The 21,202-nt window shown below is 39.1% G+C and overlaps 1 protein-coding gene across 3 annotated transcripts; it reads left to right on the plus strand.

Moving 5' to 3' along the window:
• The first annotated feature begins 7 nt into the window (after positions 1 to 7).
• Positions 8 to 18,819, plus strand: CPSF2 (cleavage and polyadenylation specific factor 2). Of its 3 annotated transcripts, none has more exons than XM_014596455.3 (15): positions 8 to 73; positions 438 to 611; positions 2,374 to 2,533; positions 3,109 to 3,214; positions 5,284 to 5,413; positions 7,085 to 7,200; positions 7,821 to 8,008; positions 8,605 to 8,895; positions 10,163 to 10,263; positions 11,242 to 11,442; positions 11,678 to 11,830; positions 13,298 to 13,523; positions 14,136 to 14,435; positions 16,480 to 16,614; positions 16,742 to 18,819. In XM_014596455.3, exons 2-15 carry the CDS (start codon positions 463 to 465, stop codon positions 16,832 to 16,834), a joined length of 2,349 nt encoding a protein of 782 aa, XP_014451941.1. In that variant the 5' UTR covers positions 8 to 73; positions 438 to 462; the 3' UTR covers positions 16,835 to 18,819. The 3 variants fall into 3 exon arrangements, with proteins under 3 accessions (XP_014451941.1, XP_006269222.1, XP_014451940.1); XM_006269160.4 differs by lacking the exon at positions 8 to 73 and adding an exon at positions 85 to 193; XM_014596454.3 differs by lacking the exon at positions 8 to 73 and adding an exon at positions 212 to 230.
• The last annotated feature ends 2,383 nt before the right edge of the window (positions 18,820 to 21,202 follow it).

A 21,202-nucleotide genomic window follows, 5' to 3' on the forward strand; every position in this document is an offset into this window, starting at 1 on the left:
GCCCGTCCTCCGCGGCCCCGGCGCAGTAGGCAGCTCGGCTCGAGCCTCTCCTGTAGCCGCGGCGGGGTGGATGGTACACTTCGTTGCCCTTTCCCCTCCCCTCATCCCCTTCCGGGTCAGCGCAGCTGAGGCGGCCGCTGGTGTCCCCCTTCCCCTCCCCCACGGCCTGAGGGCCTCGCGGGTTGGCCGCCGGGTAGGTGCGAGCCGGGCGTGTTCCCGCCAGGTCTCCCGTGAGTTCCGGGTGGGGAGGGGGGCGATCTCTGTTCTACTTCACGCGGCCTGCACTGCCGGGCCGGATCGGGTCCGTGGCCTGTAGTGAAGCCTCCGCCGTGGTCGCGGGCCTGGCGCCAAAGGGCGGGCTGGCGGGGCTGAGGCGGCCCGGGGAGGGGACGCGAGTAGCGTCCCGCTGCGCTAACAGTTCTGCGCTTCCCCCGCAGCGGTCGGGTGAGCGGCGCCGCGACCATGACGTCCATCATCAAGCTGACCACCCTGTCCGGGGTGCAGGAGGAGTCCGCGCTCTGCTACCTGCTGCAGGTCGACGAGTTCCGCTTCCTCCTGGACTGCGGCTGGGACGAGAACTTCTCAATGGACATCATCGACTCCCTCAGGAAGTAAGTGCTTGTCGTCGGGGGCGGCTGCATCCCACGTTGAGCCCCCGCCTGTGAGGACCCTGCAGGAGCGCTCACCTCTGTCCATGCCGCAAGGTTGAGTTGAAACATGGAAAAGCCTCGTGGGAGGATTGTTGTTGTGGGTTTGTTTTCTGCATTGGCTCAGCATTTTAGACTGTTGCAATTACATGGGGTCCTAAAATTAGAAACATCCCTTTTAAAGTCCTGCAGAGCATCTCGAGGAGGAAATCTGTTTCTGAGAGTCATGGGGAACAAGGTGCCCCTTTAACTGAAAAAGGTAGCCTTGTTACTGAAAAAAGTGCTTACCTGCACTCTCCAACTATTTAGTTGGTCTAATAAAAGATATCAGGTTCACCCAAAGAACCTTGCCTATCTGTGTCCTTAGACCAACACGGCTACAACCTACACCCCTGTTACTTTGTGTCTGCATATTATCTGCACTGAATGTAAGTGGTGTTCATTAGGATGAAGCACAGACAGTGAAGTGGCATTAACAGCCTGAAAATAACTATCTCGCGCTGTTCTGAAGGCCTCTGATAGCAGCCCTTTGACAGCTGGTTGCCCTTTTCACTGTTTTTAGGAGTATGTTTGCTTACAAAGTAGACTTGCACTCATTCATTGCGTATCAACGGTAAGTAAGTACAATATAAACAGTGAGGTTGAATGAACTTATGTACAAAGTGGTTAATGTACTTGACTGATAGGCTGATGATGACCTATGTTTGCTACTCAGTGAGCAATGCAACAAATTGGGACTGCTTTTTGCTATGTAGTTAAGTGACTTACGCACTGATGTGTTACCTGCAATGCTTTGCTGTTACTATTTCAGCTATTTATTTATTTTTATTCACAACATTTGGGCATTTTACAGCAAATAGCTCAAAGAACCAAACTTTTCCAGTATGTAATACATTAACTTACTGTTTATAAATAATTTAATGTGATTTGTTCCGCCTGTTTATTTTAATTCTAAGTCTAGGACTTGATTCCACAGTGTTGGTTTAAATGGCATTACTTGTCACTGGGTCCATTCCCTTCAGCTTACTTTTCACTATTACAAATGAAATATTTTTAATGCCATTATCTTGTATGAAAAGCTCAGTTTAATTAGTCAGTATATTTAGCTTTCGCATAGGAACATAGCACATGAAGGGATTTCTTTCACTGAGTCTAATTCCCTGGTGTTGCAGAAAATTGCATCACGTAAGACCTTCCATAAACAGTTTTCTTCCATGATTATTTATATTAAAATTAAAAACTGTAAGCAAGTATGTCCACTGAGAAGGAAAAGTAAATATTATATTAACATGTAAGTTAGCACTGTACTTTTAAAAATGTGTGTATTTTGGAGCCAACCAATCTTGCATGAATAGTTAAATTGTTAAAATTTTAACTAGGTTTGTGAAATTCAAAGTCTCTATTATGTATTAGATTTCTCATAAGAGTCTGAATTCAACCTGTTTCAATTTGGAAATATACTTTTATAAATTCTTACCTGGCTACTTATTCCTGTGAGCTGGGAATATATCAAATTAAGAATTTGGAATCTCTTGAATATGTTGCTTTTTATAATTTAGAAATTAAAATGTAAATTTTCATTTTAACAAAGGGAACCTTTTTTTTTCTATTTACATTGTGCACTTAAATTTTTGCTGTAAAAATGGAGCTGTCATACACAATATTGAATACTATGTACAGAGCACTTTCTATTCAATAACTCGTTTCATTTGTTCTTTTCTCCTAGACACGTACACCAAGTTGATGCAGTGCTACTTTCTCACCCCGATCCTCTGCATCTTGGTGCTCTTCCATATGCAGTTGGGAAGATGGGTTTAAATTGTGCTATCTATGCAACTATTCCTGTATATAAAATGGGCCAGATGTTTATGTATGATCTCTATCAGGTATGTCTGATTAGATATGGTCATTTAAAACAAAAAAAAAACTTTGAAGGCACTTCTTATAAGCGATGTAAATGTCATTTTTAAATTATTTGTTTAACCTCACCCAATTATATCAGTTAAACAATTAATCTATGACACAACTGCTGCTGGGAGTTACAAGGTGGGAGGAGGTGGTGGCAAGTCCTCCCAGGCATCACAGCCCACCTTAAGCCCTGGGCTTCTGCAGCAGGGGAGTGGCTTTCCCAGTCTGCTGCAGTAGCTGGCCTGCTGGGAGGGAGGAGCACCTGTGAATGAGCAGAAAAATGCTTAATTGACAGTCATTAGGCCACCACTATTTTCTTTAACCTCATAGGCTGTGGGTACTATTTTGTTCCCTCCTGCCTGCCCAGCCACCTTCCTGTTAGTGAGGTGCCATGCCACCTCAATTCCCTTCCTCCTGGGACTGTGCCCTGCGCTAAACATTAACTGGTAATGCATTACTGGTATAAATATACTTATTGTTTAAACATTTAACCTTTTGCATCACCAATTTTTAGGCTTTTTGAATACATTTTTCTCTTTTCCTTTCATGCTAGTCTCGCCACAATACAGAAGATTTCACCCTCTTTACACTGGATGATGTAGATGCAGCCTTTGATAAAATTCAGCAACTAAAGTTCTCTCAGATAGTGAACTTGAAAGGTGAAACTATTATTCCTCTGAACAAAACTTGCATTAATTGACTTGTATTTTTAATAGCCTTCTTATGTATTCAGCAGGAGAGCTGTAGCCGGGTGGCTACTGGCCCAGTGTGCGGGGCTCCAGCTCCCAGCTAACCTCCGCCCAGTGCAGTGAGCAGTCACCTGCAGGCAGCCTGGAGCTGGAGCCCTGTGTGCATGGGCTGGATCCAATTAGTTGGTGGGGCCAGATCCAGCCCGTGGGCCATATTTTGCCCACCCCTGAGTTAGATCTTCTTTGCTCTTGGAAAGTGAACCTCTAGTACCTCAAATATGTAGATACTCAGACGATGTGAATTATCTTGGCTTTGTTAATTTTGAAAAAATCTTGCTAATCCGCCCGCCCCATGGTTACATCTTGGGGTTAGGGTTAAGGGGAAACGTGCAAAACTCTCAATGCAATTGTTAGCTGGTAACGGAAAGCAACATTGTTAGCAACTGTTTATATATTTTCATCAAATTACAAGGAGAAGCAAAAACAGGTAAGGAGGCTGTACTGGAGATGCATGTGGATCTAGAGGCCTCTGCTCAAATTATAGAGTCTGCATGGTTTAAGACAGTGGAGACCAAAGTTTCTGGCAGGCATGTCACAAATTAAACCCTGCACCCTCCCCAAGTGCCAATCCAATCCCCTTTCCCTGTCTGATCTGCTTAGCTTTTTGCTCCCTCCCCTGTCTGCCACATCATTCCCTGCTCCCTCCCCAATCTGCAGGTTGCCTACTTGTGGCATGTGTGCTGCAGTTTGGCCATCCCTGGTTTAAGGCATTAACTCTTTTATGGGGACCAGATTAGATCCTGCCTGTGCTTCACAGTCTTTGTTTACTAACTGGTTTAGTGAACAACTGTTTATAACTGAGTTCCCTGATCCTTGTAATAGTTTGTAAAAAATAGGGCTGGTGGAAGGGACAATAAGAGTTCAGGTAATCCTTCCCTCTACCCAAGGCAGTAGAAAGGTGTACCTGAACCTTTGCTGACAGTTGTTTGTTTAACCTGTTCTTAGAAGCCTTCAATGTCAGAGATTCCACAACCTTCCTAGATAATCTATTTGCAACTGCAAAACTAGTTAATCACTAGAAGTTCTTATTACTATCTAAATATTGCTCATAATTTAAGTCCATCACTTCATATCTTATCTACAGTGGCCTTGGAGAACAGTTTATAACCTTCCTGCTTACAGTAAATCTTTTTCATATTTGAGGACTGTTAGTATTTTTTTTCTCAGTCTTTTCTTTCCTAGACTAAACAAATCCAGGCTTTTCAGCCTTTCCTCCTAGGTCAGATTTTCTACTCCTCTAATAATTTTTGTTGTTCTCCCCTGCACTCTGGTTAAGCTGGTCCATAGCTGAAGCATAGTACCCAAAACTGTACACAGTACTGCAATGTAAACTGTAACAGTGCTAGCTATATTTTATATAAATTACGTATTTCCATGCAAATCAGTGCAATATTACTTAGTGTAGCACATAACAAATTCACTTGCTGGTATCCTTCACATGAAGGTAGCGTTTGTCCAGATATTCAGGCTTCTTCCAGTCTGTGAAATTGTGTGCTCTTGTGCATCTTCCCAGATACCTCACTGACCAGTTAAGAATAATTAACTTAGCGGTGCTGCTCAGTGTGCCAGCTCAGAGATCACTCCAGTGTACTTTCATGTGTGTTATTGAGAAAAAGTGTTGCTCATGTTAATGTGCATTGTTTCCCTGTCTTATGTTCCTTCTGTTTTTAGGGGCATTGTAGTAACTCTTCAGGAACAACTTTAATCTGAGATCAGCATTGCTTTCTCTGTTCTCCTCTTTCTGGGAGGGAGTGAGAAGTGGTGAAGAGAATTGCTGGTGTCAGGGAACACAAGAACATATTGCATTCGTTAGTGACATAGGCGGGATTGCTAACTTCTGATCTCCTTGATATGGTTTTTTGATTAGCAGCTTGGTCTTTGTGGCTTGTTTCAAACTGCCTTGTGGTTGGGACAGTCGATTTGTAATAGATCTGATATATCTAAAATATTGAGAGAGAACTAAATTACTTTTTCTGTAGGCAAAGGTCATGGTCTGTCCATCACACCATTGCCAGCTGGCCACATGATAGGAGGAACCATTTGGAAGATTGTCAAAGATGGAGAAGAGGAAATTGTTTATGCTGTTGACTTCAACCACAAGAGGGAGATGTATGTACACCACATTTTAAAAATGCCTGTTAGTATTGCTATATATCCTTGTAACATCTAGTAAATATTTCTGGATCCAATCTTGCCTTGGAGTGCACATTGAGACTGAAAACTTCAAAAATCCAGTGCTGTAGTCAGCAGCAATATTAGTTCTTAGAAGAGAAATATTCTATCATCTTGCTTCTTTTCTTCCCTAGTAATTTCGTGAGAAGGAGAGTGAGACATAATGGCCACTCTGTGTTGCTTTCAGGACCACAGCTTACAAGCATGCTTTGCTGTGTTGTGTATACCCAGTGTTCAACAAGCTTTGAAAACAAAGAAGTGTAGGTGCCTTAAAGTGGCCCCAGGCATGTGCCAAAAATATGTCTGAGATGGAACAACGCTTGAGTGCACACTACAGCTCTGCCTGCAGGTTCTCTAAGATGGCTGTACTGCCTTACTTGCTGCATTCTGAATGGGGGGAGTGGGCAAGGTATGCTTCTCCTTGGTGCTCCTAGGCAAGATTAAATACTATGGAGGCAAAGTAAACAAACCAGGGAGAGAGAACTTTCCTTTCTAAAAGAGAGAGAGAGCATTTTGGACTTCAAGTTGTAATCAAAATTGTAGATGTTGTGAGGTGGGAGCAGATGTAAAAACAGGTCATAGTTTTATTATTAGGTTCAAAATACACTTTAAATGCTGCAGTTTCCTGTACTTCCAGAAGAGCTGGCACTTTATATCTGATGCAATGTCCATTTTTTTCCTTTGCTCAGAATATTGTTACAGGCCAATTTTTGCTTTAAGGTGAATTACAGCTGATTTTGTAAATTAATTGAAAAAAAATAAGTCAGATGGGACAGACCTAATGTTTAAAAAAGAAAAGGTAAAATGCCTGACAGTGTGATGCTTGAATTATTGCAAAGGAAACAATTATTGTATTTTATTTTACTTAGGGTGTGCTAAGCACCTTTTAAAGGTTAAAGAAAGCTAAATTCCCTCTTTATCCATTTAAAAAAAAGCAACGTAAAGAGCAGTTGTACACAAAAAAAACCCTGAAAGTAAGAAATTTGTTAATATATGTATCAGACTTTGCTTAAGACAAATACAAAACAAAGTTTAGGATGTAGTGAGGAGGCTTTTCTTTAAGGAAAGAAAAGGCATGATTAGTAGAAAATTAAAGTAAATTGGAACTGCCAATCTTTTGGATAAGACTAAACAAAAAATGCTTTTCCTAAATCCAAAGTAAATGCATAGCTTTGAGTAAGAACATAGTCTCTTTGTGTTCTGATACATTATTTGCTTAAGAAATAGCCCTCTTTTCTTGAACTGAAAAGCCTTTTCCTAGGGCAGTTGGGTCAACCTTTTGGATGGGCATACTACAGAACAGGCATACTACTTCTCAGGGTACCACTCTGCTTTCTGTTCCCTACCCAATCTGCTGCTTTGCTTTGTGCTCCCTGCCCAATTAACTGCATGCCACGCAAGCTGCCTGTGCCACTTGTGGCACCCATGCAGTAGGTTGGCCAGCCCTGCTTTAGGGAGTATTGTTTCCTAAAAAAGATTAAATTAGTTTGCTAGCTAAAAAGGAATACTGTTTCTGTAAGTTGAGAACTAGGTTTTATAGTTCTTGCCTTTTCTTTGTCAAAAGAAATGTGAAAACTGAAGTTGCATGGCATGACTCTCTTTCCTCAGACATCTGAATGGTTGCTCCCTGGAGATGTTGAGTAGGCCTTCACTGCTTATCACGGACTCCTTTAATGCTACATATGTACAACCCAGACGGAAGCAAAGAGATGAACAATTGCTAAGTAAGTATTTGTCTAATTAATTAAAGCTGTAATAATGCAAAATCCCTCTTTAATGGTTATAATTCTCTGCTATCTTCCTACAACCAATGTAACAGACAAGAAAACTTCACTTAAGTGAAGTTTCTGTAGTTTTCTTTAGAGTTTGACTTTTTTAGTTTCTTTAGTTTTTTCCTCTCTTTTCGACAGTGTTGATGTTACGGATTATGACCACCCAACAGCCACTGTCCAGAAAAAAGTGATTGAGTTACATTTGTGACTGCACCCAGAGACTATTTGTCTAATCAACCTGGGATTTTCTGTTCTTGAGAGAACTTCTTTACATAAAAAAATTCTATTTGATTTAAGGGAGAATTGCATATAATTTACATCATAAAAAAATTTTATATTTGCCCAGAGTACAACTACATTCTCATTGACTTCAATAGAAATTTTGTTTCCGCGTCTCTTTAATATTTTAGTTTTTCAGTGCTGCTAGTTTTCAGTCAGTCTCTGAGTTAGTCTTCCTTTCATTTGGTATAATAAGTTAAAACAAAAACCTCCACAAACCTCTTGTCTTGATTATCGTTCAAAGTGCAAATACTTTGACTTCTGATCTGTTTTGTATTATTCCTCTCTCCTAGCTAATGTCTTGGAAACATTGCGGGGTGATGGAAACGTGCTAATAGCTGTGGATACAGCTGGCAGAGTTCTGGAACTTGCCCAACTTCTTGATCAAATTTGGAGAACAAAAGATGCAGGATTAGGAGTTTACTCTCTAGCACTTCTGAATAATGTCAGCTATAATGTAGTGGAGTTTTCTAAATCACAGGTTTGTTTTGTTCTCAAACTGTAATTTTGAAAGGGATAATTATGGCATTTTTCATCTTGTTACTTGATTACAGGAGGTTAATCTAGGACCATGTAGTTTTGTCCTTTTTTTTTTTTCCTATGTTTTCTGTGTTGGTTTTAACCAGAAGAGAACTTGAAAATTGTCATGGTCTGGTCATTAGTCTGCCTCATTTCTACTATAAAATCAGGTTTCGTGACCTAAATTTCTACCCCACAAGTCACCTAGAATTGGTGTGTGACTACTAGCCTGATTCTTGTTAAGATAGGAGTTTACATTTACTTAGCATGATGTGATCTGTTAACCTAAGCTGCAGGTGTTTAAAATGGAATTTTTTTAAACATTTAATTTGTATGCCGGCCCAGCTGCTTGGTTTCAAGATTGCATAAAGAGATATTGATAGAGGGACCATGTGCACGCCTTTGTGCGCAGATGCAGGTTACACCTACCTATAAATGTTGTTCTAATGTTACCAAGTACAGAGAGTTTTTATGTACATTTTAGTTATCAAACCATGTATAAATCCAGTAAATATAACTTTTTTTTCTTTTCTTTTCTCCCTTTCAACATACCCCTAGGTTGAATGGATGAGTGACAAATTGATGAGATGTTTTGAAGACAAGAGAAATAATCCGTTCCAGTTCCGTCATCTCTCTTTATGTCATAGTCTTTCTGATCTGACTCGAGTGCCAAGTCCAAAAGTCGTGCTTGCTAGCCAGCCTGATCTGGAATGTGGGTTTTCAAGAGATCTCTTTATCCAATGGTGTCAGGATTCCAAAAACTCTATCATTTTAACTTACAGAACAACTCCAGGGACCCTAGCACGATTCTTGATAGATAATCCTTCTGAAAAAGTTATAGATATTGAGGTAAGAAATGTGCTTGTGACCCAAGTTACTGAGTGGGGTAGTATGTGAAAGGTCTATCTTGTTTTATTTATTTATTTTTAACATGCCATAGAAAACTTTTTTTTCTAATTTGTAGAAGGAAAACTGAAGTCAGTTGTAATGTGGACAGTAGTTTGACATGTCAAGAATTTTTTTACTTGAATGAACAAGAGTAGTAGAACTTGAGACTTTAAAATACATTAATTGAAAGGCAAGTTTAAGCAATTTATTGAGTAAGCATGGAAAGTGCTTAACTCTTTCTACTACCTCCCAGCACCCCGAGTTGCTGAATGTATGCAGTCCCCCTACAGAAAATAGGAAGTCTCGTTTCCCATGACCATTTAAATGGCAAGATAACAATAGCTTATTCGGTTGGAAAATTCATCTGAGATGGGAAATCAAGTCAAGTGAGGTTATAAAATGTTAGAAAGACTATTTTGCTCTTTAATTTGAAGGCAAAAAAAATCAACTTGGAATCAAGTTAATATTAAGAGAGAAACTATTAAATGTAGTTTAATGTACCACACTTGCCTTGATTTTTTCCTGCCAAATGTTGAGTCGATGGGAGTGTATATACGATCTGTAACTGAAGATTTTCATTAGCAATTCCCATGCTGATGTTAATTTTTCTTCTGTTGCAATAGACTGAAAGCATAGGATGTTGCTTCACATGTTGTTGTTATTGGAATTAAGGTATTTGCAGTAAGCTCTGCTCTGCTCTGTCTTTTCTGTGAAGCAAGGGCAAAATATGCTACTCGTTTCCGCAATATAATATTCACTGTTGACATTCAGCTCTCCTTTGTAAGTGGCACAGGAAGGGAAAACAGACTACCAACACTAAATATTGGGGGACAAAGGGAAGTGAATTTTGTCCTTTTGGTTACTGAAAACAGTGGTTGGGGGGGGGGGGGTAATTCCCAGCACACTAAGTTCCTGAAAGAAATTACTTCTAGTTCAGGAGTCATATAAAACCAATCAACTAGTTTTAATATTTCCAGGATGATTATTTCATTGCTAAATACAATATTTATGTATAATTTACACTATTCACTACTCCTTAAGTTAGTGGGGATTTTAGTTCTCTTTCAAGCATAAAATGCTTCCACTCAACTTGAGAATGGGTGGGAAAATCCAGACTTAATCATTTTGGTACCATAATATTGAGTCTAAATGGGTAAAACATTTAATCATTGCATTAGAAAAGATTAGGCTGAATGGCAGCTTTTAATATTTTTTTTCTTCTTTTTAGCTGAGGAAACGTGTTAAACTTGAAGGGAAGGAACTCGAGGAGTATCTAGAAAAGGAGAAGCTAAAGAAAGAAGCAGCTAAAAAATTAGAACAGTCCAAAGAGTAAGTGTATTGTATTTACTCAAATTGAAGACAAGCATCCCCCCTCCCATTTACATGGCGGGGGGACACGACCGGGGGCTTCATCTTGGATTCAAGTACCGGGGCTGGAAGCCATTGCCCGGGTTGCTCAAGGTGACACACACAGCAGGGAAGGGTTATATGTGGGGAAAACCATATGATATGGAGAGGGGAGGAGCATGGGGGAGGCTGATGGTGGGGAAAGGAGCGGCTACGGCTGTGGCCCTAACTTGGCCAGGGGTGGCGGCGGCTGCTGCTGCTGCTGCCTGGCCAGGGCCAGAGCTGGAGCCAGGGAGGGGACAGTGAGGGAGGGGCAAACACTGGAGTTGGGGGGGGGGGAAAGTGGCAGGGGGGCAGGTATGAGGTGTGGGGAGGCAAGTTTTGGGGATGGGGCAGGCTGCCTCCTCTGCTGCTACTTTCCCTGCTGCATTGGTGGGGCAGATGGACTTAAGATGACCCTCCAATAATTAGATTCTTCACATGGAAGATTAAAACACCTATACATTTCCATGTATGGAATCTAATTATTAGGGTATCACAATAAATTTAAAGTAGTTCTGGATTTGGGTAAATACAGTATGTCATATTTAATGCAGTTTTCTTTTTAATGCAACCTTTGAGACCAATGTGATACCTCATTAGGTTAAGTTGTGACCATTCATTTATCAGCTATGGTTTATTCCTGGAGTTCCATTGTATTAGACTCCTTTCAGCCAATCTCTTTGATTCTACACTGAGAGCACCTTTGTGATAAATTGGTTAGTTCTCCAGATAAGCAATTTAAATGTCACTCTTCATGGATTACAAAGGAACACTGACATTTTGCTGACCATAACACTTGATGCTCATATCAAGCAATTACCTGATACATAAAGTAAATTTTCATTTACTATTTAATGTACATACATAAAATGACACTTAAGTTGATTTTTTTTTTTCCTTTTCTTGATGACTTTTCAGGGCAGATATTGATTCCAGTGATGAAAGTGATGTTGAAGAGGATATTGATCAGCCATCTGTACATAAAACCAAACATGATTTGATGATGAAGGGTGAAGGTAGCCGGAAAGGAAGCTTCTTCAAACAGGCCAAGAAGTCCTATCCTATGTTTCCAGCCCCAGAAGAGAGAATTAAATGGGATGAATATGGAGAGATTATTAAGTATGTGGGGAAAATAGTAATAATACTTATAGTATTTAGCTAATCTATTACTTATAGTATTTGGCGTTCAAAGTGCTGTACGACAAATAGTTCACAGAGATATTTCAGGATTAAGTATCTGCATTTTATGGAAAGAGTAACGAAGGCTGAGAATTGAAGCCAACTTGCTCGAAGGCCCACAGAAAATCCCAAACCTTTTGAGAACCTGTAGTGATTCTGGGATTCCATCCTTTAGGCCTGAAGATTTCCTAGTTCCAGAGCTTCAAGCAACAGAAGAGGAGAAAAGCAAATTAGAATCTGGTCTGACAAATGGAGATGAGCCAATGGACCAGGATCTGTCAGATGTTCCTACCAAATGTATTTCAGCAACAGAATCGATGGAAATAAAGTGAGTTTCAGATCATTTCACAGCTGGAAGGCATTCTTGTCAGAAAAAGGTAGCTTTCTGGCAAACAGTTGCTTTACTTTTTTTTTTTTAACAAAAGTATTTTTCAGGCTGAAACTTTTTATTGTCCTTTGGGTTAGGAAAAAGGAAAAAAAATGGGTCCTTTTAACATGAGAGATGACAGAGCGTCATTGAATTAACCCCATTTATAAAATATATATGAGAGAGAACTGGAATAAATGCAGCTAATTGAGAGACTCACCACTGTAGTATTACATTGTTATTTTGCAGAACAGTGCTAAGTGCCTTAAAGCTTTGATTGAAAAGCCATGGCTAATGACTCTGCTCAACCTTTTGCTTGTTGTCTGTGTGGCATAAAGGTATTGGGGAACAATTTCGCTGGCATTGCTTTGGGCTGCCGTAGCTGGCTCTTCTCCATCTTTTCCTTCCCTGTCCCAGCTTTGAAATCATTGCTGTTGGGGGATGTTTGGCGTGGTATAGTGCCCACTAATATTTCCATTCTATATTGTGATGGAAGTATTATGGACAGAGGACAGATTAGATGTTTAAACTGCATAAAACTTAGGTTTGGGGGAAACTCACACTTAACAGGAAAGACAGTAAAATATCTCAGCTGTATGAAAGCACTGGAATGTGAGCTACCTAAATTGGCTGGTGGGCTGTTATAGAGTCAAGGAGGCTTAACATTTTCTACTGCATGGAGCATAATCTGAATCATGGTTCTTAATCTGATGAACTCCTGTTCTACAAATATGTATGATGTGACCCAGAGGAGTAACCGTTTGAGAAGCAGGAGTAGTGGGTGAGAAAGAGAGCAAAGAGTTACAACAGGTGGGTAATGCAGTTACTTGGTAGACGTAGGTCCATATTCTAGCAAACATTTTGGGCCTCTTGTCTGAATAGGTTTTATAAAGCCATGGACATTGTGCCCTACAGACGCTAAACCACAACATTAATTTGTCAGCATAGCACTTGTATGAACAGTTACCTAAAACACTGTTACTACATAATTAGTTTCCTGTTACTTATCTTTAGCATGCATGCATATATATGTGGATCAGTATGCTGTAGCTTTTACACTCCATTGGTGCTCTTGAGGGACCAAGTTGCTGTGGAGTACACTTTGTACTTTGCTTGTTCACTTTTAATGTGGAATCATCTAAAATGACTAAACTGCAGCACACATACCACAAGTGATATGGGCAGCCTCGGTGTGGCATGCAGCAGATTAGGCAGGAAGCAGAAAACAGAGCAGCAGATCAGGTGGGAGAAGAGGTTTGGAGTGGCACTTGGGGGAGGGCACAGAGCATAATTTGTGGTATGTCTGCCAAAAATGTTGGCCCCCAGTGCTCTAAAATGTCATTCATATTAAATGCTTTGCTTTAGATAGTACTACGAATTATTTCTTTCCTTCCCCCCTCCTTTTTTTTCTTTTTTAAATCAAACTAGAGCCAGAGTTACATACATAGATTATGAAGGACGCTCAGATGGAGATTCCATTAAAAAAATCATTAACCAAATGAAACCACGACAGTTGGTCATTGTCCATGGACCACCTGAGGCCAGTCAAGACCTTGCAGAGTCCTGCAGAGCTTTTGGTGGGAAAGACATTAAAGTTTATATGCCCAAACTTCATGAGACAGTAGATGCGACCAGTGAGACTCACATCTATCAGGTAAGATGGTGGAACTGCATGAGAATGGTAGGGTGTAGGAAAAATGTATTGACCGCAAAAAGAACTGGGATACATTTTAAAATCTCAGATTCCAGCATTTGGTCACAATGATGTTTGGGTTACTCAAGATTTTAAATTTTTTACCATGCCTGGAAATTAGTATATGACCTTATTTTCAGTTTTTTGGTAAGTGAGACATACCTGAAGGGACTCTCCTTACATTTCTCCAGACCAATGAAAGAATGTTTTGGCCTAAAGAAATATTTCAGAAAATAAAAACACCTTAAAGTAACAGATTATAAGCAAAGCTTCATATTTAACCCTAAGTAGAGCTTTCTGACAAACACAGGCCACTATTTCGTTTGTTTTTAGCAAAAAACGCATTCTGCTACATTCCAAAGTAAATAGTAAGGCACAAGCTGCATACTTTTGTCACTCATGGTTCTGCCTCCCTTTCTGTCCAAGGAGCAGGTTGGATCTAAATAATATGATGCGTCAATGAAAGGGAAATGGCTAGTCTTTACAGATTCATGTTAACCCTGCAAAATGTGCTTTCTGCCAGATTTGCTTATGTCATTGAATCAATACTGTTTTTATTTGTGTGCAAATTAGGTCAGGCTAAAGGATTCTCTAGTCAGTTCCCTTCAGTTCTGTAAAGCTAAAGATGCTGAACTGGCTTGGATAGATGGCGTTCTGGACATGCGAGTTTCAAAAGTGGATACGGGGGTCATTTTGGAAGAAGGGGAGCTGAGGGAAGATGAAGACATGGAAATGCAAGTGGATATGCCTTCTTCAGACTCCAGTGCTATTGCACAGCAAAAAGCCATGAAGAGTTTGTTTGGTGATGATGATAAAGAAATGTGTGAGGAGAGTGAGATCATTCCTACATTGGAACCACTGCCCCCACATGAGGTAGAGAAGTTTTTTGCCTTCCTTTATCTATAAGATTTCTAGTGTTTGAATGTTATAGTTGTGGTGGTAATTGCCAGTGTATTTTTCCAGCACATTGAATATAATATTACAGAAGTTTTTCAGGTAAGTCTTTTGAGCCAAGGGCCTTATTTGAGTTGTAAGTATGTTTAACTGCATTAAATCATGTATGGAGCTAGGGAGTCATTTCTCTGTTAAGGTTGCAAACTCTTCATAGTAGGGACAGTATCTAAATACAGGCAGTCCTTAGACTTACGACACAATTGCTTCCTGAAAACCACATCTTAAGTCAAAATGTTGTAATTTGGAACCAATTTTCTCATAAGGAATAATGCTGTAAATGGGAGATAGGGTATTGGGCCTTGGTTCAGGAACCAATTTTCACCAAAAATACCCCAGGATTTTGTACTCTGTCAATTATAGATGAGTAATATAGCTACATTTAATGTATTTATATTGTAAATAGCAATCATATTGATTTGGAAGGATTTCTTTGAGGTGATTTTGCTGGACTTTTTGAAAGGCTCTTGGCTAGACTTTTTGAAGGGTTCTTGGCTGGAGTCTTCTCAGGAGTCTTGGCTTCAGGTTTTTCTGGAGTCTTGTCTTCTTTCATAAAGAAAGTGTCCAAGGAAGTTTGGACAGATGTTCTCCAGGGACATGAGTGTGGCTTCGCATCAGATCAAGTGTTATAAAGTCAAAACTGACATCATAAAGTTGAAACAGGTTGTCAATTTATAAATGTTGCAAGTGCGAAACATTGCAAATCAAGGACTGCCTGTATGTATAATGTACCATACCTTGGACCTTGGCTTCAGATACGGCTTTTAGATGATCCTGGTGATAAATCTGTTGTGACCTGTGCACTCACCATAAATGGCTTCGAAAGCAGTTGGCTTGCTTAAAATTACTTCTTGGATTTATTCTCACACATCTGGTGCTGTGCAAAATACTTTTCCTTGCATGTTTGTCAGCGGTAGATGTCTTTTTAGAGAGATTTTATATTCATGTATGTGTCTGACTAACAGAGGTTTGCAATGTTCTTATCCTAGTACTCTTACCTCTGCACACCAGACATTTTGCATAAGTATCAGTCTCCCATCTAACAGATGAAGAGAATTGAGACTTAGAGATTGAGATCTTGCACTGGCAGCCCCAGACATACAGCCTAGAGCTCTCATCCAAGCTGGAATGAGAGTTATGGTGGCTTTAAAGCAGTGATTCTCAACCAAGATGCAATGGTACTTTGGGGGGTGCCTTGATTTTTCAGGAGTGCTACAGGGTGCCACACAGTATTAATACTATTGTGTCCAAAAATGATTAAAAAGATAAACCCAGCATTTTCATCCATAGCATTAAAAACATTCTACCTGTTTATAGTCTTGCAACAAAGAATTGCTCTATTTTTCTGTAGTCAAAGAAGAGTGAAAACTAAGAGGTAGCACTTTTTGAGGGGTGTCTCAGGGCTATCGAGGGGTGCCTCAAATCTAAAAAGGTTGAGAAACACTATTTTAAGGCATCCTTGTACACTCCTGAACCTGGACTGCTCAGAACCTTGATACACCTTTACTCTAACTGGTGACTGCAGGGCTAAGATTTGGCAGCCGTGCAGGCTCTGCCATGGACCATAATATTGCATCTGTGGCACTATTCCTGGTGTGATGCCTATATAGAGGTCTACAAGGTGGTCCTTGGAAGATGGCCAAAAGGCTGCCTAGTGGGGAAGATATGTCTTTGCCTAAGTGCATAGTCTCTAAGGGTCTTTTGTCTAGCATTGAAGAGGTGAGGTTCTTGCCTTAAGTGACTGGAAGGCAACCATAGCATCTCATTTCCTAGTAGCTTGCCCTAGTCAATGCTGCTAATACAGGTCTGGAGAGGTTAGTCAGGATGTCTTCCAAAATGATTGCACCTAGCAACTGGGAAGTAATTGAGTTATTTTAATGTCTTCTATCTGATTTGAAAAATGTTTATGAAATGTGTATCTTTAGTAACATCTTAAATACAATTCTTCTTTGCACTGGATTTAAAGGTTCTTGGACATCAATCTGTGTTCATGAATGAGCCAAGGCTGTCAGACTTCAAGCAAGTTCTTCTGCGAGAAGGAATTCAAGCTGAATTTGTCGGCGGTGTTCTTGTATGCAACAACCTAGTGGCTGTTCGCAGGGTAAGCATCTATTTTTCTTAACACCATTTGGATTATCACCAATGCCTTTTATGTTAGTAAAATCCTAAGCATCTTCTTCACTTTGTCAGGATAAAGATAATAGATTGAAACCTGCTTTTTGTTTCAGACTGAAACTGGGCGCATTGGATTGGAAGGCTGTCTCTGCCAGGACTTCTATAGAATAAGAGACCTTTTATATGAGCAGTATGCAATTGTTTAAAAGTTGCGCTACGAAGATGTCTTTACTTGAACCTTAAAAGAGAATGTGGATTTCTACCATTTTATTTTTATGGCTTTCTTTTTGTAGCTTTTGTAACTTATACAGAGAATACTAATTCTTAAGAGAAATTCCCCATCCAAAAGCAGTAAACTAATCTAAACAGGGAAGTAACTGATATCACAGCTGTATGGTACATTCCATGTTGTTAGCTTTCAAACTGTTAAGATTACTGTTACTAATGCCACTTTTTGTATATTTTTAGTTGTTTGGCGGTGTTTCCTTTCTAAACTTTCTTCCAAGAAGGGTTCAACTGATCAAACATGCACTTTGCCATGATACAGCGTATACAGTTTATGCGTAAGAGTGCAAAATGTAAAAGAAATCTGTTTTCCTGTTTTGCAAATTCAAAGAAGGGAAAAGCAGTTTTCTCATGTAAAGTTTTGTGATTCGGGTGAGGAAAGGGGCGAGGTTCCTCTTGTGAACAGGAGAAGCTTTGATTTAAAGTGAAATTTTTGGGGCCATTGAAAATCAGCCTGCAGCTTATGGTTACTTTCCCCCAGAGGTTAATATGCACCCATGTTAATGCTGTAACTGTGTCCTGTTACAGATGGATACAGTACCATACAAGGTGTTGTTGAATACAGTATCTTAGTATACTGGGGCAGAAGCAGCTTTTAAAATATTGCCATAAGGTACTGTAATACAGAATATGATTTAAAAAAAATCTGCACATTTATTTGCAAAACACGTGCTTTTAAATTTTCCAGGTACTATACAGATGCATACAATATCTAACTTCTAGCTGTTGAAGTATGTTATGCCAATTATAACACTTTTATTTATTTTTTTTCAACAAAAAATATCTGTTTTTTGTTAATTAGGTTTAGTAACGTGATCTGAGTATGGGGGATAGGCCTTTCTTAAATCCTAATTCTTCATTCATGGGTTTAACTCATAGGTGCCAGGCTTTATAAAACTTGTTCTGTTGCTGCAGTGGGATATAGTACAGCTAGCAGTGCAAAAATTGTTAATGATGAATATAGTCTTGGATGATTTCATTTCTGGATTGAAAATGGTGATGGAATACAAACAAGGCACTAGCCTGTTCACAGAATGACATTAGTTCCAGCATCTGTTTTTGATCAGTGTTTGAACTTTTTTTTTTTTTTTTTTAAAACATAACATGCCTTAAACTTGTGTTGTACTTTTTTTGTTTAAAAGGAAACCTTTTGCTGAAATACTGGCAAAATATTAGCCCTGTGGGCTGCTGATGGAACAATAGTTAGACTGTAATTTTTTGACTAGTTGGTGTTATATGGCTGATCTGCCTATTTATACTGTTTAAAAGTTGGAAAGTTAGAGTGGCTTAAACTGGGAAGAGTGTGTTCAAAAACAAAACTAAACCAAACTCTGGTACTAGCTGTAAAAATATAATGCATTTTAAAATCTTATGTTGAATAAGAAGAAATGTATTTTGCTACGCACATTCTTTACTTAAGGCAAATTGCAAAATTAATACAAAACTTGTTTCTTTTTTGCTGTAAAATTTAAGCAGTGCTTCAGAAAATACTCTTTTTGGTCATACTGGCCAGTAGAATTTCCTGTTAACACTTTGAATCTTCAACACCAATGTTGTGACACAGTGTAAATCTAAATACCTTTCAGATGGTTGTCAGCAAATGTCACTGTTAACATTGTTCTGATGTTTTTACAAAGTTCATTTGTCACATGAGTGAATTCTTACCTGGGTAAACAGACCATGGGGCTTTGACTTGGTGCGGGGGGAGTTGCATCATGTGCTGCTACACCATGCTGTGCAAATTACTAAGACCCCCACTATATCTTTGTGGTGGGTTTTGGATTTCAGCCTCAGGAAAACTTTAAAACACACACACACTTCTCCCTCCCTGTTCACGTTAGTGAAGACGTATGAAGTTAGAAGTGTAAATTTGAAATTAAAATGTACTTGAATGCTAAAAACTTAATTAACTTGTATTTGCTTTGCTCTCATAATAGAGGCTGCGTTGGTACTATATGTTTCTCTGTAGATGAAATCCAACTTTGTGTTTTTAAATTGTACTTCTGTTTCTAAAAAAGGAACCCATCTTCACCATTTTTTAATTGAAACACATCCCTAATTAACATTGCTCATTTAACAAAAAAAGGTATTTTTCCCCATAAATACAGCACTGCCATTTCTTTGTAGGCTTTATTTTTTCTGGCTTATGCAACTTCTCTGCTGATAATGTTTCTGTAGGCAAACTTTGCCATCCATTACCTTTTTGTTGTTAACACTTTTTTTTTTGTCTTCACTGGATGTAATTGAGGCCAGAACATGCCTCCTTAATTGTAAGTCCTCTACATTTTGAGGATCCTCAAGATTATGCAGAATTTGGGGACTGAATCCCAGTTCCTTCATTTTTGTCTCCCACCCCTATCTTTTAGAATATGGAGGAAAATAACACACATAAATTTTAAGTAAATGGTGTGTTTTATGATAGACAGGGAGTGTTCAACCAGGTCACTTTATTATTCTGTATATTAATGCATCATGCCAAAGATTTCCCAGCATGCAAGGTAAGGCTGACTTTGACGTTAAATGACGTCCTTGTGGGCAGACTCACCTCTTTTGTTTTATTTTACCTCAGCTCAGGTACTGGTCATCATAGTTGAAAACCTGCTCCATCCCCTCATGGCATTATCTAGAGCTGCCTGAGGCAAAGGATACAGGGCATCTTTTTTTAAAAGTAAGTTAATAGAGGGAGGATCTGTCCTGTGTCAAATTGGAACTGCTAGGTTTCTATGAAAGAACTTGAGAGCAGTCTTCTGGTACAACCACTCTGAAGAATTTGTATTTCTGTTATCTCTATGTTAACATAAATTGCAGGCATATTCAACTTCATTTGGAATAAACAAAGCAGTCCTGTGGAGTTCTAAATAACTGTCACAAAAATTCTACCTAAAACACACTGCTGCTGTGATATAGATCAAAATTGCTTTGATATAGCATGACACACACTCTATTAATTTTCCATTTGGAAAAGGCATTTTGCCTATGAGAACATTTGAAAGGTCAGACATAGGACTTCAAAGGCTTACAATCAGATTTCAAGATTGAAATAGCTGGAAAATTGTACAGTACGCTATGGTTGTTAATCATCTTTTTTTAAAGGAAAAAAGTCCCCTCAGATCCTTTATGCATATATATCTGTTAAAGAAATCTGCCCAATCAGTAGAAATATTTTTTTCTATTCCATAAAAATAATGGTTAAATATGTTTCTGGGATTGAGGTTCATATATCAACTTCTTTATAATGAGCTCCTAATTTTAAGTAATAGTAGCACAAAGGTGAAGCACACAGTAAGTCATAGTATAAAATCAATAAATAAGGTTTAAAAAAACTTTTGGATAAGTAAACTATAATGTAGGCTAAATGTGGAGGTCTAACGACCTTGTTATCACAGAGTAGTGTTCTGCTTAGAAAGATCTCTGAATTTAAAGATGTAAACTTTTTTTGGTTAAAATAGCATGCATCATTCTGAGGCTGTTTTATAATGGAATCTGTATAATAACGACTCCTGTTTCTGATAGATGCAGAATTGGATAATTAGCTGAGGCTGCTAGGAAACTCCCCTTCTAAAATATGTTTTGCCTGTTCCCAGTAAGGTTGAGTACATTTGTAATGACAAGCATTTACAGTACTGGGAATCTTCTACTGTGAAGTCCGTCAGGAAAGCTATTTCATCAAGAAAGCAATCGACAACTGCACAATTGGACTGTATGCATTGTGGTTGGTATACATCACTGATCAGTGTACATCATATTGCATGACGTCTTGTGGCCTTATTATGGAGAAAATTTGTTATATTCTCTTACTCGGATTCCTTTGGCTATAGGAGTAAACATTTTTACTTCCTTTCTCTAAAAATAAGTTGTGTAGCATTGGTGTGTAATGGCTTTCGTGGTCTACTGTCGAGGGGGCTGCATTTCAACAATGAGTAAGTGATACAGGTCTTTGGGTGCAACACCTCGATATTTATAAACAGTAGGAGAAAGACTTTGAAAAATGTATATCTACTTTTTTGTCAAGGTATGAATGTTTATGATGTACATTTGGAGTTTCAACCATAATGAAAGCATGGAAAACTGATATAGTTTTAATCTGTACTTCTGAAAACTTAAGTCCCCAAATCTCCATCCAGGGTTTTCATCAGACTATGCATATTAAACTAGACTTGAGCCCAGTCTAGTTTAAACTAAAATTAAACTACACCGAGGTTTTTGTATGGACTTCTTCTCTTGAACCAGTAGCTATTTTCTTTAGAAGGGAGGGGTGAGGTGAGAAATCTGAAAACTTAAATGTAGGA

This window comes from Alligator mississippiensis, chromosome 2 (genome assembly GCF_030867095.1).
Source record: "Alligator mississippiensis isolate rAllMis1 chromosome 2, rAllMis1, whole genome shotgun sequence".
NCBI lineage: Eukaryota > Metazoa > Chordata > Crocodylia > Alligatoridae > Alligator > Alligator mississippiensis.

Coding starts and splice junctions, on each gene's coding strand:
- CPSF2 (XM_014596455.3), top strand. CDS start 463: ATGACGTCCATCATCAAGCTGACCACCCTGTCCGGGGTGCAGGAGGAG. Junction 7,201..7,820: donor AAGAGATGAACAATTGCTAA/GTAAGTATTTGT, acceptor CCTCTCTCCTAG/CTAATGTCTTGGAAACATTG. Junction 8,009..8,604: donor TGGAGTTTTCTAAATCACAG/GTTTGTTTTGTT, acceptor ACATACCCCTAG/GTTGAATGGATGAGTGACAA.